Here is a 19179-nt window from a genome sequence, read left to right as displayed (position 1 = left end):
TCGTATTAAATACCAAGCAACTCCCTTGGCGCTGGAGATTCACATATTGGGGATGATATCATATACAATTTGGCCTTCTTTAGTCAGTGCACTGAACTCTCTTATATTTGGATTATGTTGCAATGACCTTTTTGTTCCCCCAAACTTCTGGAAGTGGTCATTGCCTTCCTATTATCCTCTTTTATAGTGCCAGCAAAAATAAGCAACGGCTTGCATTCACTAGCCGGTTAAAACTAAATATCTTTTAGAACTCATACCAATTGGATTTGATCAAGGTAAGACTAGTTACCGTTTAGGAATGGTTCCAACTAAATCTAACTCCTTTGTGATGGCCTGCTAGTTGAGAGGCTGCAAATAAAAAAACTATAAATTAAATTAAATTAAAAAAAAAAATTAAGGGGCTGCAATAGTGAAACAGAAGTGGAAAACCATACCTGCTTTGTCCGGCTAGAGCAGCATCACAGGCCTGCCAGTTGGGATGGATTCTCATCTTCTAACATTTCCAGTTGCGAAACCTGCGTCTATTCTCAGTCTTTGCCTGTCCAACAGGTTGAATGGCAATTTGATCATTTTCGTAGTCTCAATATATTTCCCCATCACCGCTATTTGTACATTTTATTTTGGCTATTATCTTGTAAAAGTTCCTCTTTTCCAGGGAAAATCAAATTACTTCCCGTCAATGTTCTCAATTACCACAAAAATTCCTGTCCCACTTGGATATATATACAGGCGGTAAAGTCAACTAATGTTAAGTACTAATAAAAAAAATACTAATCTTGCGAACTAGGCCTAAAATTTAGAATGCTGACTAAACACGACAAATAACAAAATACACGTCCCAGACTCCCGAGACTGTCCAAAACAGCTTCAGAAAACCTCTGGCTGCCTTCCTTCAGAAATGAAGACTTCTCGATGCAATTGATGCCCTAGTCAATGATCAACAGAAATTAATTGAAATAAACACAAAAATCCTCCCAAAAAGAAGAAAACATTAGATCTCAAAGCATTTACCATGCCTGCCGGCATCTGACAGCTTCCTGACGAATAGCCCTCTTGGGATCATTAAGAGCATTTGATATAGCCCGAAGTACCTGAAAATGCATAGAATCACAAAGTCGAGCACCACAGCCATATAAAAAACATTCTTATTAAAGAATAAAAAGGGAAAAGAAAATGAATAAAGATATGTTGGTCTAAAAGTACTAGAGTGGAGCATTGCTGTAAATATCCGTAGGATAGTTCTATTTGGTAATATTAACCACTCTTATGCTAAGTTTTACTAACCTGTATTCTCATGGGGTAGATCCTTGCATGGGGCAGCTCGGACATGGCAACCAGACACTGTATAGCTGTCTCCCGAACAAGCTGAAGACATACAAGATAAAGAAATCTCAGATACTTGCAATTTGGTTCTATTATAAAGCTTTAGTCCACAGCATAACCAAAAAAAAAAAAAAAATACACTCAACAATGTAGTAATTAAGAACAAGTGAATTTATTTCTAAAACAAGTCAGCAACATCGTAAATTTGATTTTCTTTTGAAGAAAAAATCAGTACCATCATATGAGGGTAGGCAATAAGCTTGGTAAGGTTATTAATAACATGATGAACATTCTCAATGACAGCTTCTTGCCCTGCAAGTACAAACAGAATAGATCATATACTAGAACTGGGTGAAGAGTCACTGTAGAACACAGCATAATCAGATAATTTTGAAATAATCATCTATTCAAAGGAGTGAGACACAACATTGCATTTTTCATAGTCAGACAAACATGTTTCCTTCTATGGCTTTTGTAGGATCATGCATATCTGTTTCCCCATGAAAAGCAGCAGCAGCGGCATATGCGGGCGTTTGGATAGTAAAAGTGTTTCATCTCATCTCGTTTCATCATTACAACTTTCCCAAATTTTCACACAAAATATAATAAACAATTCAACTTTTTCAAATTCCAAATCAATAATAATATTAAAAAATAATATTTTATTCAACTTTCAACTTTCATCTAAAACCATCTCATCTCATCTCACTATCCAAACATATAACACCTCCTTCCCGTAGGATAGAGATATTACTAATGCCCGGTAAAGAGATTCATATCCTGAAATACCTCATTTATTGAAATTCATAAAAAATATTAAAACTGAATTGAACATGATTGTTTCGAAAACAGAACGTAACGTAAAAGAACATACCTAAACTAATCCTATGAGTGACATAAAAGAAATCTAATTCTTGTGTGAATATCACTTATTCCTTCCTAAGTCTTTATACTAGGTTTATTCCTGGCCATCCAGCTCTACGTCATTATAGACACCATCTGCGAGTAGGCCTGCTACCCGCATGGTGCGGGGCGGGGGGTGCCCTTCCCCGCACCCCGCCCCGCACCATGCGGGGTTGGGGATTTTCCCCCAACCCCCGCCATTATGTTAAAAAAAAATTTTTTTGGTCTAAAAATATTTTTTTAGACCAAAATTATAATATATTTTAAATAATAAATTAAAATTTATAAATATAAAAAAATTTAAACTCATTAGAGTTAGATTTTGGATTGATTTGGCCTCCTAGGCCAATCTTTATATAGGAGGCCAAGGCAATACAATAGTCATCCTTAAGCAATGTGGGACTTAAATCCAATGACTTGAATATAATTTTAAGTCTTTTATAAATTGTGTATATCTATATACAATATATTTATTTAATATATATAAATAAAAATTTTTTTTTAATGTCATCCCGCCCCCCGCCCCGGCTATACCCTCTCTATGCGGGGCGGGCAGAAGCCGGGCGGGGCAGCGGGGGCGGGGCCCGCTGCCCACCCCTATCTACGAGAATTACACACGAAAGAAAACAAGAAGACAAATAAAAATGAGTCGAATACTCAGTAAGTAGCACATCATACCGTAAAATATAATTTGGCCTAGCATGAACTTAATTTCTAAAGACTCTTCACAACATATTTACACCATCACAGATTCACAATCATACACACAACATAACTTTCTGAAAACTTTGCATACGTATACATATCATCACAAATTCACATGGTATATATATATTCATCATTAACATGAGCGGAAGCATACATAATCATGGCAAATATGTAATGTGAATGCATAATAACTTGTTTATCTTGTTTTAACATGGAGTGAAACACGCTTGGGTCTGTATTCCACTTAACTGAATAACATGGAGTGAAGTGTTTCACTTAACTTGTGGTTAACCACGCTTGAGTTCGTGGCACTGTCTTAAAACTTCTTATCTTTCTTAATACATGAGAATCCATTAGGCTTCATGAATTTTCTTAATATGACATTTTCTTGTACATGACATGACATAACATAACATGATCTGAACATTATATGACATTCCATGGCATACATGATCTAAGTACTACATGAACAATGAGAATTCATTAAGCTCCATGAACTTCCTTAACATAGCATATTCTTGTACTTGGCATAGCATAACATGGCATTTTCTTGTACATGGTATGGCATAACATGACATAATCATAACATGATCTGAACATTTTATAACATTTCATGGCACACATGATCTATGTACTACATGAACATGACATACATGATCTAAGTACTACATGGCATACATGATCTAAGTGTTACATGAGCATGGCTTGCATAATCTGGCTATTCTATTACATGGCATACTTGATTTGAATTACTACATGAACATCTCATGACTTTCATATGATCTTAGTAACATTCAATCGATCAAACAAATTCATTCATTCAAGCATAATCTCATATTTCATCAAGATCGTGAAAGGAATCTAACCTTGACTTGTCTCTTAGCGTAACGTAGATAATCATCATAAGCACATCATATTTTCATACATAACAATAATATGTATACATAATAATAACAATCATATTCACAGTACGCATGCATTTGTATGATCATACTATTTACGTCTTAGCATTGCTTCCTGATTTCCAACTTGTAGCGCGTTACCTATAGGAGGTACTAGGTGTTACTAATTTCCTAGCAAAACGTGTCGTAATGCTCTACGTAATTAAATAAGTATAGTGGAATTTAACTAAAATAATAGGCTCCATAATATACTTTAAAATCCTTTAAATACCTTTTATAAAAATTGTGTCTATAGGCTCTTAATTATTCAAGTAGATAAAGTCCATGTAAAAGTAATGTTTTTCTGAGAATATAACCAACCCAATAAAATACTAAAACATGTTTTTGTAGAGCACCACTGGCCCACTTTAAACCATAAAACAGTTTCTGTCTACCCAAGTTCATCCACTTAAATTATCATATCTAGTCCTTTAAATATAAAATAGTAGAAAATATCTACATATTATGTATGTTATAAAATAGCACTGTAATGATTTTGCAACTCAGGTTTAATAATATTGAAGGCCCACATTAGAAAACAGTCTTCTAAAATAATAAACCAGTTTCTGTAAGATTGGGTCCAGCTTAAAACATGGCCCGTGTAGCTAATAGGCCCTCTTCAAGTTTATAAGGCTCCTGGCTAAAAGGCTTAAGGCCCATAGCCCATTCTAATACCAGTAAAGTAAAAGCCTTAAGGGCTGAGAAAGAAATGCTCCTGAGAGGACCATCGTGCGACGGAAGGCAACTCACCGAGAGAGGGACTGAGTGCGACGGCGGCTCTGGGTGGCTGGGAGTGACCGGCGACGCAACTAGGAGGGTCCCTATGGTGGTGCGACACCGAGAGAGGGAGAGAGAGAGAGAGAGAGTTTAGAGAGAGAACCATCAAACCGAAAAACACTAGGGAGAGAAAATGGTGGCTGACGGCGATGGGCTTACCTGAAGGGAGTGGGCTCGACGGGGTTGGGCTGGCCTGCAGTTTCTGGCACCGTGGGTGGTGCTCCGACGTCCTATGGTGGTCGGCGGCGGCTGGGCAGAAACGAAGGCTTACGCGAAATTGTTGTTCATCTGGGTATTTTAGTGTGTTTTAAAACAGTGGGTTTACGTGAGATTTTATAGACGATGGGGGAGGAAAACGACGTGACTCCTCAGAAGATATGCGACGTTTGAAGTTTGGTACACTTGGAAATTATTCCTACGAGGATACGGGTTCTGAGAGGATTTTGAGGAATCAAGTTGTGGTTTCAAACTAGGAAACTAATTCAATATGGAAACTAATGGAAACGACGTGACTCCTCAGGAAATCACTAATTTACTGTTAGCATATTTTCTAAGATGACAATAGAAGTAAAATAAATAAATGTAAAATCTAATAAAATAATAATAATAATATGAACAATACATAAAACCTATCTTATGGTCTAATCTTAGGATCGGGTTGTTACAAAACCGCACCCTCTAACAGCCCCACCAGAGAAATACACCTCAGTACTGTCTTATTTATTAGCTGCAACATTTTTTTATTAGATCACAAAACTAAAGTCCTAATGTGCAGGGAAATGATAAGATACAGAAAATACGGATAGGCAAAAGCCCAAGTACACTGGACTTTTTTCACGGCAATATCTTTCATAGATACGTTTTGGTAAGTAATATTTGTAGCTATTTTGACATGGGTGATAAGGAAATTTGAACAAAAATGACGCAATGTTCTAAATGCATGCAGTTATGCACAAAGCACAACTACCCTGAAAAATAACAAAAGAATTGCACCAACCATACATTTAGCCTTACCATTTTTATCCGTCAATATCCCAGATAAGACTAGCAGGAGACTGTACAATATATCTTTATCCTGAATATCCTTGTTCAGCATGGACAAGCAATCCAGAATGATAGGTATAAGCTGCAAAATTTTTATGGCATCTTACTTTCTTGATTTAGTCCAAAATATGGAAAAGGACATGAAATCTAATCGCTGCAGATACTGAGATATTCTGACACTAACCTTCTTGGCTTCACTCAGGATAGGAGTTAGTGGAGTATCAGATATGATATGTGCAAAAGCCCGGCACAGCATAGATCTGAGATTATAGAGGAATTACTTCACGAGTACCCTTAATCCTTTTCAAACTTTTACTAGGATAATCTCAAGTAAAGGATCAAACTTCAGTTTTTTATTTAATAAATAATCAGGTAAGAATCCTTAAATCAACTTGAGAATTTTTCAAGACAGACAATGCACAGTAACATAAAATAGCTACACTGATCAGATGAGCGCCAAGAAAAGCCAAGCTCAATTCACAGTGAGTAGGAATAGGGTCTGTACCTGGAAAGTGATGAATCATTTTTCATTATCAAAGGCTGCAAAATGGGCATCATGGTCGAGAAAAAACGTTGCTTATAGAGTGGTCGTATCACTGCATGAAATTTTCGGTTCAAACAAACTTCAGAATCACTCATTAGAATATGAAATGCATCCGCCGCACTTTTTATCACAGAAGGATGCAAATCCCGCTCACTACTGCTCTCTAGTGAGTTCTGCTTTAATGGAAAAGCATCTGCTTTGTTATTTTCGAGTAAAAACTCCAGAAAAATCATAGTTACATCTTTAACCTTTTCATGACCTCTCAGAAGCAAACCTTTTCCAATCCATGATAGTCCAGCAATGGCATGTATCTGGGGCAAATTATTGTTCACCATACCAAGGCATGAATCAGCAAAGCTCATTTCACTTCCATTATTTGTTCCACTAGATTTCATTAAAGCACCATTATCATGAGAATTCCATAACTTAGTTTGAAAAATGGTTTCTAGAGCTTCTTCCAAGGTACAGTCACTTGAAATCTTTAACTCATTGGACTCTTTACCCAATTTGTTGACTATGGAACCCAATGCCTGAGCTGCTGGAACAGAACCCTTGAGAAGTGTAGTCATAAATAATTGCAATATTTCTTTAAGATTTGGAATGGGAGTTTGAGGACGAGCTGCTATAACTACAGATGCAAATAATGAAAGAATCCATTCATCTCTATAGGACAAATTGTCTATCTTCTGAGCAAGCTGTAGCCCACCCAGTTGAAATTGAATGGTTAGGGACGTGAATTCCTTCAGTGGAAAAAAAGTGCTTGATGAAAGAACACTGTAAGCTTTCTGGATTATTTTGTTTTGGCTTTCCACTGAACAAAATGCAACAGCATGCCTCATTGCAGTCATTGTTGCATCAAGAAGCTCCTAAAGCAGAAATAAACACGTCAATAACACTTCTCAGAATAGAAATGTGTTTGATCTTTAATTGGTAACCAATGCAGCCCAACCAGCAATGTCAGATTTACTTGGAGGTTTTCAGCACATCAGACATCATAGTTAGACATAATAATTTTTTTTAAAACTAATAATAATAAAGATCGTAAAACAAGATAGCAGTTTTTTTATGGGTATAAAACAAGACAGCAGCTTTACCTACCATTTCTTGGACTTGAATACTAAAATCAACATGACTTTCAATTTGGCTCCATACATTAACAGGGAAGCGCAACAAAACTTCATCAAAACTTCCATTTTCATGGATCCTGCAGACCATTCCAACAAAAGGATTGACTTGCTCAGCAGGAAATCTTTTTTTTTTTTTCTAATATGTAAAGGTAATTCAAAAAGAAATCACAACGAATGGCTCCATAAAAAGTTGGGGGGGGGGGGGGGGGGGGGGGGGGGGGGCATTAAAATGGGAATCACAATAGCAATAATATGGCTCTGAACATTTTTAATAGGAAGTTTTTATGAATTCACTAGACATCTTTAGAAATCAATGTTGTTTCGTAGTAGTGGACCAGTGGTGGTGTTTGATAATTTAAGAGGGGAGGATCAAATCTTATGTTTTGAAGGGGAAAGCTTAAAGAAAAATGTCCTTAATATCAAATATCGTAAGCATATCACATTTGCAAAATAAGTTCAAATCCACTCAATGCATATCATCGTAGTGGAAGCACAAGGAACTGAGAATATGGAAAGAGAACATTCAGGTTTAACTGTTTACCGTGGAAGCACCTTATTAGAGTAGCATTCCAAGAGCCGGATGGTGATTTCAGGTGACTTCATATTTTCATGTGCCTACACAAACAAATGTGAAGTTGAACTGCCATAAGATCAAGAAAATAAATGATCTTAAATTTAAGTTGTGCAAGGAAAGAACAAAATGAAACCAACAATAAATACAAGGTCAGGAAATGTCCTCAGCCCCGAAGTTGGCCTTGAGAAAACTGATTTTCCCCACAGAATTCATAACAGAGAAACCAAGTAAATAACATCATCTTGAAGTAAATTAACACCACTGAAGGATGTCACAAATACATAAGAACCAACTTCTTACACAGGACATTCCAGGACCTAGTTTTTTTACACTACCCGATAGAGAAGTAAAATGTTATACATACATAAAACTCAGATAAATTGGTGTATATAGCTTCTTCCAATCCTCGGACAATTTTCAGCATATAATTCAGTCCACTTGCGCCAATGCCAGATATTGCTTCCAGTTTGAGTGGAAAAGGCATGGTAAAATCATCAAGAGACACCAAGGAAATAATCTTTTCAACTACAACACCCATGTAGCTTGAAACCTTCTCAGACTCATGATATTCATCAATAAATGAGCCAATATTCACCAACGCCTTCAATGACAACTTCCATAATAATGTCTTCTTGAAATGCAGGGTGATAATTGACATGAATGTGATCAAAATACTCTCAAACTCAGATATCAGCATTGGAGAAACATATCCTGGGAAAGTAGCCAGAATCTGCAAACCCTTCACTACATATATATCCAAGAGAAAAGGGCAATACTGTCAGGATTTTACAGGTACTTTATTCTCAGATATCAAAAAACTTGAACCGATCAGAACCCAAAAAGCAAATCATGATAGAACAAAAAGAAACAAGATAAAACCGACCATGAAAAATTTCAGAATGACTGAATTCACACGAGAACTGACTACTGGTATTACTCTCGACATTAGATTCTGATTTTCTTCTTTAAGAGAAAAAAAGGGAAGAAAGAAAGAAAAATCCTAGTATCCCCACCAGAATTTAACAAAAAATAATAATAATAGATAAATTCCAAAGACGTTCCAAGGCAGAAGCATTCACCTCCAAAATAAATATCTGCATCTTGAGGACTAGTCACCAAGGTAGAACAAAAGGCCTTAGTTAATAAATTTGAATAGCTCTGAAGCATGCAGTAGCATGTCTCACTTGCAGAAATGGATTTGGAAGCAATTTCCTTGGAGCCTGCAGTCAAATCTCTGTATGATGCAAGAAGCTCAATGCAGAGATAAAGAGCTCCAAAATTAAGTCTTTTGGAGATTAAAGAACTGACAATTGGTGAGTGATCCCCGGACAAGTTTTTTACAGGAAGCCCAAGAATTTCCATCAATCGCGGGAAGAAACTTTCAAACACTCTATTGCAGGAAGCAATGGAACTCCTTGCAGAAATAGAGAGGAAACGACCAACTACATGTAATTTCAGCCTGCCTTGCGAGTAAATATCATTATAACTCTCGTAACTGGTGATGGTGTTCAAAATCATATTTATATCTTCATCTTTAACAATCAAACTTAAATACAAACTATCACTTTGCACAATAACCCGCTGGAGAAGTGTTAAAGCTTCTTTAGCAATTTCATTCTCCTGAAAGCCAAGACCAACTAGTGATTCTGAAGTAAAGGATAAAGCCGGCTCTTGTATTGAATTATATATTGCATCTTTAATTGCCAACCAGATAGCTCCAGCATGTTTTAACATTCTCTCTGCTCCATACTTCAATGTGCAACTGCTGAGATACTTTAGAGAATCAACCTAAGAGCATATAAGATGGTCTCAGCAGATTTTAAAGCATAATAGTAAAAAAATGCTACTTAAAAAACAATCATAGAACATAAAATTACATAGAATTGGCACCAACCTTTGCAAATGGTAGAGAAGAAGAAAGTTTTTCAAGAAGCAATGGAATGGCAAATGGCTCAAAAAAGGGTGTGGAGGAGAATGCTAACTGCAGAAAGATACATACAGTTGATGTTAATGAGAAATGAGAGAGTAACATGTCCAACAAGAAATGGGGTTGTTATATACAAATAAACTATAAGAAAAAGGCATTACATCATAGAAAATGCACTTGGATTATGCATTAGCATTACTATCAGAAAATTAAAATTATGCATATGATCATCACTTCCCTCACACAGAGTGATTAACTTAATTTGCTTAAATTATAAACTCTTTAAAGTGACTCAGCCTATGCCATGCGAAATGCCAATTCCACACAGTTGGGATAAACACCTATTGAGTGGCGTCCTGCTGTGTCATAATCAAATAAATTGACAACTGAAAAACCACAGTTTTTATTTTCTGATTTAAACATGGTCTTCGCAAACGCTTTTCTTTTGATTTTGCATAAATACCCATATTTTTACTTTCTTAAAAAAAAGTGGAATAGCTCATTGTGGAGGGTGCATAACATGGCAGGGGCATTGGTTACTCCAAAAGGCATAACCAAATCAAACATCCCTTTATTATTAAGGTTGAATGCTTGTCACACAGGTTGTCTTTGGCTTGTCTCCTTCCACAATATGCACTTGGTAGTAGCCCGACCGTAGATCCAACTTCGAGGAGCCAGGCAGGGAGCTGAAGTTGGTAGGACACCTTGCTTGCCTACCTTCTTTACTACTGACAATCCATTCCAGATAATAACTACATACTTTTGTAGCTATCTAAGATCAAAGCTTCACATAGTGAAAGAGCAAACATGAAGCAAAAAAGAAATAGGGAGCTTATGCTTCCCACGTACAGGTACAAAGTACACACCTCCTTCCTGTGTTATGTTTTCAACCTTGTGTCAAATTTTAAGAAAATTGCTCAGAAGACTTTATTGAAAATTTCAATTAAATATAAGAACCTGGGACCATACTGGTATTCCAAAGAAAGAGATGAAATAATGAGCAAGGTAGTTGTAAATGTTTTATTCTCATGCAGAGAAAAACATCTTCCAACAGCCACAAATAACTGGAAAGGCAAATTGTATGCCCTTAAGATTAAGCATTGTCCTACCACATTTCCACCCAAGCATCACATTTCCCTTTTATAGAAAAAAGTCCCATCATTTGCTCATTCTTCATCAAATCATATGAATCAATCTAGCAATGAGAGAATTTCTATTCTGTTTAGCAGAGCACATGAAACTTCACCCAACTCCATATATGTAATGTATGAATCACATATGACTAGAGGAATCAAAAACAAGAGGGGGAAAAGATCTTTTCACAAGAAGTCACTTCGAAACTCTAAACTGTGAAAAAAGTATTACAGTAATGAAATTCAGCCATAAGACTAAGTATGATAAGCTCTAAGAAGACTCAAAAGTAAGCGGGACATACCATTAGTGCCTCTGATAGGTCATCTCTTTTGATACCAAGATCCTCTGCTTTTGGCTGTGATATGGGGAAAAAAAAAAACCCAAATATCACATATCAGTGACAGGCAAGAGCCTGTAAAGTGTCACATGATATTGTGCCCAGGAATTTCATCCAAGAATTAGAAAAGTTCAACTTTCATATCAAACAATAGGATATCAAATGACTTGAAGGTGGCCTTGCACTCATAACTTTAGTAACTTTTATTTAATTAAACTCATTAGTTCACCTATAAGGCTTCATATCTTCGTCATTAGGATTTACAAATAAGTTTTTTTTTCATAGCATTTACAAATAAGTTTAACCAAGTAGAGGAAGATAGACTAGATTTTATTCAGTTTTGAAAAAGTAGATGGGCATAGAAGGTAGTCTTTGAAATCCTTGGATACTCTCATGTTGTGTTATGAGCATTATAAGAGAAAGTCATTGGTTTCTCATTTTGCTGAATGTCTTCAAGAATCCCTAGTTTTTGCTTGAGTGAAGATAATAATTGCATAAGAAATAGTGATAGATTATGTTAGAAGACATCATTTTTCTTATAAGTAAGAAGATCTTTATTAATAAGCGCAACAGGACAACCCGAATACACAGGTAGTATACATGAGAGACCCAACTAGTAAAAAAAAAAGATTCTAGAAAAGTTGGTTTGGATAGTGAGATGAGATGAGATGAAATGAGATGGTTTTAGATGAGTTGAATAAAATATTGTTAGAATATTATTTTTTAATGTTATTATTGTTTTGGGATTTGAAAAAGTTGAATTGTTTATTATATTTTGTGTGGGAATTTGAAAAAATTGTAATGATGAGATGAGATGAGATGAGACCATCTCTGAATCCAAACAGGGCCTAAGTCCATTTATAGTTGCATTCTACAGGAGAAGATTATGGATAAAGAAATTCTTGAGCTCCTCCGTCCTCTGTTCACGTTCCTCGAAGATTTTAACATGTCTTTCATTCCATATACATCAAATGAGCATATAGGGACATAATGGAACTATCACCTTGAAGATTTTGAAAAATAGCTAAGGGCATCGAGATCTAATGCATAGAAGTAAGAAATGATGCAATATTGCTCGAGGGAAGATAATAATTGCATAAGAGCAGATTTGGAATGTATTGATTGAGAAGGTGGAGCGTAGACTAGCATCTTGGAAGAGGTTGTATTTGTCTAAAGGTGGGAGGCTCACCTTGATTAAAAGTACTCTATCCAACTTACCCACTTATTTTTTATCCTTGCTCCCGTTACTAGCAAAGGTTGCAAACCGTCTTGAGAAGTGCGATTTTTTGTGGCGTGGTTTGGGGGATGAGTTCAAATTCCATCTGGTTAATTGGTCAATGGTTTGTACTCCAATTTCAGGGGGTGGATTGAGAATTGGTAGCTTAATGAAGTTCAACCAAGCTCTATTGGGTAAATAGTTGTGGCGGTATCAACGTAAAAGGGGGGACCTTGTGGAAGTCTGTTAGAGATGCGCAGGTTGGAGAGGCGTGGGGCGGTTGGTGTTCGAATGAGGTACATGGTCCATATGGGGTGGGTCTGTGGAAATACATTAGGAAGGGTTTGGGAGTTCTTCCGAAGACATAAACATATTGTAGCGGGTGATCACTTTTGTGTCAGATTTTGGTATGACAACTGGTGTGGTGAACAAAGCCTCCAAGATACCTTTCCTGCCATATTTGAGTTCGCACGAGCGAAGGATGCAACGATAGCGGTCCTCTTGGTTTTTTCTGGTGGCTCCCCTCAATGGAATGTTGATTTTATTAGGGCAACCCAAGACTGGGAGTTGGAGACAATCACAGAGCTCCATGCGGCACTGTATTCTGTACATATGACCCCGAGGGACCATGGATAGGATGATTTGGAGTCCATCCAAGAAAGGTAAATCCACTGTCAGATCATTTCACAAAGTTTTAATGAGCCCAGGCAAGCACACATTTCCATGGAAGAGCATTTGGCAAACAAAAGCTCCTTCAAAAGCTGCTTTTTTTGTTTGGACAGCAGCATTAGGCAAAACTCTCACCACAAATAACTTAAGGAAATGTCGGATAATGGTGTTGGATTGGTGTTGCATGTGTAAGAAAGATGGGGAATCGATAGATCATCCATTTCTACATTGTGAGGTGGCGAGAAACATGTGGGATTACTTCTTCACAGGACTTGGTTTATCATGGGTCATGGCTTTTAGTTTGGTGGATTTTCTAGCTAGTTGGAGAAGTCTCCGAGGTAATTCACAAGTCGCAGCAATCTGGAAAATGGTCCCTATCTGCATGTGTTGGTGTATATGGCGGGAACCAAATGATAGAAGCTTTGAAAACCGTGAGAAGACAATGGAGGAGCTGAAAGTTTTTTTCTTAACATTGTTCTCATGGGTGGGGGCCGTTGGTTGTAACGGACTAACTGTACATGAATTTTTACTATCAGTTGTAAACACTAACTAGGTATTTCTCATGTATACTCCCTGTATACTTGGGCTTTGCCAGTTTGCCTACTCTTATGAATAAAATACCTTGATTACCAATTAAAAATAATAATTGCATAAGAAATATTGACAAATTATGTTAGAAGAAATAAAGGAACTTGCACTAATCAAATACATAGAAATAAGAAAGGATGCAACAAGCGTTAAGGCCATACATTCAGCTTACATGTGTAAAATGAATAGGAAAATAACAGCCCAGAATTTCAAAGAGATCCCCAGCAAAACTAGCAAGTGGACCAGATTGATCTGGAAATAGTCGTGCCAGTAATTCAATGATGCGAAATGTCAGCATTAAGCATTGAGGATCCTTTTCTGAGTCAACAGCTTCACAGATTCCATAAACAAGCTCATCACCCTAGATAACAAAGGAAAACATGATTAGTATAAAAAAGAAGTATGTTACAGAGAAACATTAACTAATGACACGCCATCAGACAACTTAAATCTCTCTAATGTTGGTTGCAAGCAACAGTTCATTATCAAGAAATCTGAAAGATTTTAAAATGACATGATTAACACCTAGCTTAAAGAATTGGAATAAAATACTTTATTTGAAGACAGCGGTAATATAAATTGCAATGCCAAATAGACATGTTCAACTCTAGATTTTACGTGATTCATATAATATATAACTCAACAAGTGCAATGTCGATGCATGGGATCTTGAAATCAAAAGCTTTTATCATAATTTTAAAATGACATGACTAACAACTAGCTTAAAGAATTGGAATAAAATACTTTATTTGAAGACAGCGGTAACATAAATTGCAATGCCAAATAGACATGTTCAACTCTAGATTTTACGTGATTCATATAATATAACTCAACAAGTGCAATGTCGATGCATGGGATCTTGAAATCAAAAGCTTTTATCATAATCTTAAATTGATATTCTAAGAAACTCTCTGCATCATACATGGTTGCAGTAAAAATGGACATGCTAAATTCTAAAATTAAACAGGTTTCGGGAGAAAGTATTTGATCACTCGCCATGGTAAGACCTGCGAAAGTGATGCCAATCCTATAAAAAGAGGACAGCATAAAGCAAATGAAATATATACTAGAAACAATACCAGTGGAGCAACTGAATCGGGGTAGCATTCTAACAGGCACTCCAGAAGTTCAAAGCAAAGCTGCAAGAACATTTTTATTGTAACATCAAATACTTTGAAACCATAACAAGGCATTGGATTGGTAGGTACCGTTGCAGATCTATTATATTTTCTGCCAGTAACAATGGCTGCAAAAAATAGTCCATCATTCATGTAAAAAGTTGCATACTCCTGTCCCTTATGGTATGGTTAATTGATGAGATATCGCGCATTACATATACCTTATCATCATTCTGAGTGAGAAGAAAAAATCACCTTCCTATCATGCTGTCCTAAAGACTGCACTTGTAGGTTCTGTAAAAAAGAGTGGGCAACTGCTTTTGCATCGGTGTCAGTGACCATCCCAGCGTCAAGTTTCCTCCTCATCAGTGCCAAGCAACCAACTAGTGCACCACGTAAACATTTCCAATCTGCCTGATATAGATATGGTATTATCAATTATATATAGATATGGTATTATCAATTATACCTCGATATAACAACAAAGTACATAATTCTTAAACAACAATGCGGTAGGATCTGAATGTAACCCTGCAAACCGATACAAGAAGCTCATGGACACGTAATCCATTCAAATCTATTACAGTTGACTATTTGACTGTTAAGACATACATTATGTCTAATATGAGTGTCTAAAACTACTGACAGCTCTTCTCACAACGTGTACAACCAGAAAAGAAATGAGAAAAAAATCAAGCAAAGAGACTCCATATGGAACTCCCTTATACAGAATAATTCAAAAACAAAAAAAAAAAAAAAAAAAAAAAATTAAAGAATACATGTGCTTCTCACTTCTTAAAAAATATTACTTGTCAAAAAGAATACATACCATTCACTGTCCATATGCATGAAAAAAAAAAAATAGGAAAAATAATTGGCAGCTATCAAAATTCAAAAGCACATTTTTCAAATTTGGCACATTGGGAGAAAGAATCCCCCATCATAATTTCACGTCCCACACAAAGTCTAAAAAGCCTATAGCTGAAAAGATAAGAAAAGAGTAATGTGCGAGTGAGCAACCAAGTTCAATCGCCCTTTACACATATAACATCTATTCTCTATCGCTACTACAGCTATTTACATTATTAACTATGATGAAACCAGATGCAACCTATGAATCAAAATCCAAATCACAAAAATTCTCTCATGGAAATAACCCTTATTCCATGCTATCAAGTTACCAAAGGAAATGCTTCACGATAGAAAAATCATCTCAACAAGAGGAAGAACAAGCAATATTGGTGACACTTGAATAAATTCGTGCCCGGACACTTTGAGAATGCATGCAGAGAGGCTTGCTGCCACAAAGATGACACCAAGAATTCTTGTTGCTCGGCAATTTCCATGTTATGACAGATTTTTTTTATAATGAGGAATTCCGGAGACCATGCAAACGCAACCCCTTTTGATAAATTTGGAAAGCATGCACATGCATATATGCATGTATATTATCCTATAAACAATCACAATAATAAGAAGAAACAATGAAAATCCCTGGAGATTACCCGATACATAGTTCTGGTGGGTGAGGTCATGTATCCAAAGTTTATTTCCTAGAGTGGGTCCAAAGGGACCCACCTTGATGAGGTTTCACATCATCAATATGTGTGTGTGTGTGTGTGTGTGTAAACAAAGACTTGATGATCTTGTTAGAAAATATCAATCATATAGATAAGAATTAAGAAAAAAATTACAACACCACCATTATGATATTTGTAAATGTGTTAAAAACCCATGGAGCAGCATCTATCCAAGGCTCCAATACCATTATAAAAATCACACATGCCAGGTAGAATTTAAAAGGAAAAAATGAGAATAATAGAAAAAGGATGAAGAAATGAAGGAAAAAATTGGAAGTATTAAACAAAAAATGAAAATGAAAATCAGAAGCAGAAGCAGGAATTAGAAATCAAAATTTCCTAAGTAAATGATGATGCAGAAAAAAAAATCATACTCACCAATCTGTCGGTGAAGAAACCTATCAAGCTATGTATAGTAGCATTCTCTAACGGCTTTGATACAAGACATGCGAGTACTTCTCCAAGAAGAAGGATACCTGGAAAGGATTACCATGTTCTAGAAATTGTTAGGTGCTGGCTTCATTTCCCTAGAAGGAAAAGAAGCTTACAAACAATTTAGTGTTTCATAGTTAAATTAAGGCCCTTATTCCCCAGACACCAACCCCACCACTACCATAAAGAGGAGGAAAAAAAAACAGTAATTTTCCTTGCAGATATCTACAATGGACCATCACAAACATAGATTTGCATAGGAAATATGTATTGCACTACTCACACAAAGTGTAACTTGATTTATTTTTATAATAGTCACCAAAAAATCATTCAAACCAACACGTCTTAAGGTTAACTGAGGTACCTCTAGCACGAATGATGTTATCAGTTGTGGTCAAATACATCTCCATCTCTCTGACCTAAATACAAACGAAAATATTTAATATACCAACCATGCATGCAAATTTGCAATAATAAATAAAACTAATGATACAGGTAGATCATACCAGTCCTTCCACAGATAATACACCATTCTTCACAAGAGAAGTGATTGTGTCCAAGCTAGCAGCCTGTAGCGCACATACAAATTGAATAAATTAATTTAACCTATCCCACAACACAGCAACACATAAACTGTTAGTGGTGGCTCATATTCTGAATGAGGAAGTAGCACTGGTCTCTAGTATAAATGCCTTGTGGGTGGACACTAGCGGAGAGAGCATGTGAAGTGAATGCAGTAAGCAAAAGTTTGTGCTGGACATCTATGAAGTGATGGGTAAAAGGAGTCAGTACTACACTATGGTTTGTTTACAAATAAGGGTCAACAAAGGAATGAATTTGGATGAATGGTTGAGTTAGTTAAGCTTTTTGTGTGGCATTTTACCATGATTCTAGGGAACAGAATACCTAAAAATTCTTAATAAGGTTGTTTAGGCAGATATAAAGTCAATTTTCATTTTGGGCAAAATATAACATTATCACTAAGGCAATTTAAACCAATTATTAGATAGGCTTGATGATTCTTATATTTTTTAAATAAGATCACCGTGCTTAATCATGTGTTAGAAGGTCAAGTGCTTGTATCAATGTTTTTCTAAAATGCTTCAACATCGAAAGATCCTAGCATCAATTAATTATTTTCATTTCTTTACTTGATCCTACCACTCCATTAATTATTTCCATTCCTTTACTTGGAAGCTGTCCCCATTATTCCAATGCACCTCGTTAATTTCCTAGATTTCCAAAGTCCTCTCTCTCTCTCTCTCTCTCTCATGCATACACACCCCAAACGTATAAGCAATGGCCATATTAACACACGCATAAATTATTCGTGTTCACAGCAAGAAAGAATATATGGAACTAAGATTTTGGTTTGACAACTAGATATGGAACTAAAAAACAGAACAAGCACTGTCATGTTCCACCAAACTTAACTTTTCCCTAATCACACACTCATCATAGTCTTTGCAATAACAATAACAATAAAATCACGTAATTGAAGGCATGATAGATAGCGGCTTATCCCATAATTATATAAATTAGGTCAAATTACATTTTTAATGATTTTTCTAGGCAAATAAGAAGGCATTCAAATACTTAAGACACGAGATAATTACAATGAACGTCGATAACTTGGAGCAGAAGGAAGCAGAGAGTGAACCTGCTGCGTAAGGGAACAAGACGAGTCGACGAAGGAGTCAATGGACTGACCCAACCGAGACGATTCTGCCATTCGAAGACAAAAATTAACTTATCAAAAAAGACAAAAATTAATTTAGGGTTTTAGAAGCGAGAGAGAGCGAGAGAGAAGGAGGGAGGGTTTTGGGAGCTTGAGAAGAACGCGCGCCCCGGAGTCTAGAAGCTCAACTGCGACTGAAAGGAAAACGGAATTTGTGGAGTAGAATGGGACCCCTTTTTTAATTATAGATATTTTACACAATTATGATTATTTTTAAAATAATTTATAATATAAATATAATTATTTTAAAATATAATTGTGAAATATATTATAAAAAGAAGAATTATATTCATTATTCACACATCACACATAAATTTTTTATTTTTACCTGGTATATAAATGATAAGTGAAAAAACTCAATTAATTTAGAAAGATTAAAATAAAAATAAATAAAATTAAAATAAGATTAAAATTAAAATAAATAAAAATAAGCATAATGTATGATACGTATGAATGATAAATAACAAAACTCAAAAATATCTAATTTTTGTTCGTTCTA

At 35.9% G+C, this 19179-nt stretch overlaps 1 protein-coding gene across 2 annotated transcripts; it reads right to left on the bottom strand.

Moving 5' to 3' along the window:
* Positions 1 to 220: 220 nt before the first annotated feature.
* LOC121257789 (MMS19 nucleotide excision repair protein homolog) lies at positions 221 to 18832 on the bottom strand. Of its 2 annotated transcripts, XM_041159026.1 has the most exons (21): positions 18603 to 18832; positions 17449 to 17511; positions 17307 to 17361; positions 16889 to 16986; positions 15186 to 15344; positions 14892 to 14951; positions 13985 to 14173; positions 11304 to 11357; positions 9836 to 9922; positions 9021 to 9729; positions 8306 to 8685; positions 7909 to 7982; positions 7339 to 7444; positions 6202 to 7106; positions 5881 to 5956; positions 5667 to 5778; positions 1559 to 1635; positions 1285 to 1365; positions 1012 to 1091; positions 435 to 926; positions 221 to 348 (listed from the first exon to the last, which is right to left on the bottom strand). In XM_041159026.1, the coding sequence occupies exons 1-20, from the start codon at positions 18672 to 18674 to the stop codon at positions 893 to 895; spliced, it is 3471 nt and encodes a 1156-aa protein (XP_041014960.1). In that variant the 5' UTR covers positions 18675 to 18832; the 3' UTR covers positions 221 to 348; positions 435 to 892. The 2 variants fall into 2 exon arrangements, with proteins under 2 accessions (XP_041014960.1, XP_041014967.1); XM_041159033.1 differs by lacking the exons at positions 17449 to 17511; positions 18603 to 18832 and having other exon boundaries at positions 15186 to 15340; positions 17307 to 17347.
* Positions 18833 to 19179: the final 347 nt, after the last annotated feature.

Source organism: Juglans microcarpa x Juglans regia, chromosome 1D (assembly GCF_004785595.1).
Source record: "Juglans microcarpa x Juglans regia isolate MS1-56 chromosome 1D, Jm3101_v1.0, whole genome shotgun sequence".
Classification (NCBI taxonomy): Eukaryota; Viridiplantae; Streptophyta; class Magnoliopsida; order Fagales; family Juglandaceae; genus Juglans; species Juglans microcarpa x Juglans regia.
This window is presented reverse-complemented; position numbering and strand designations above follow the sequence as displayed.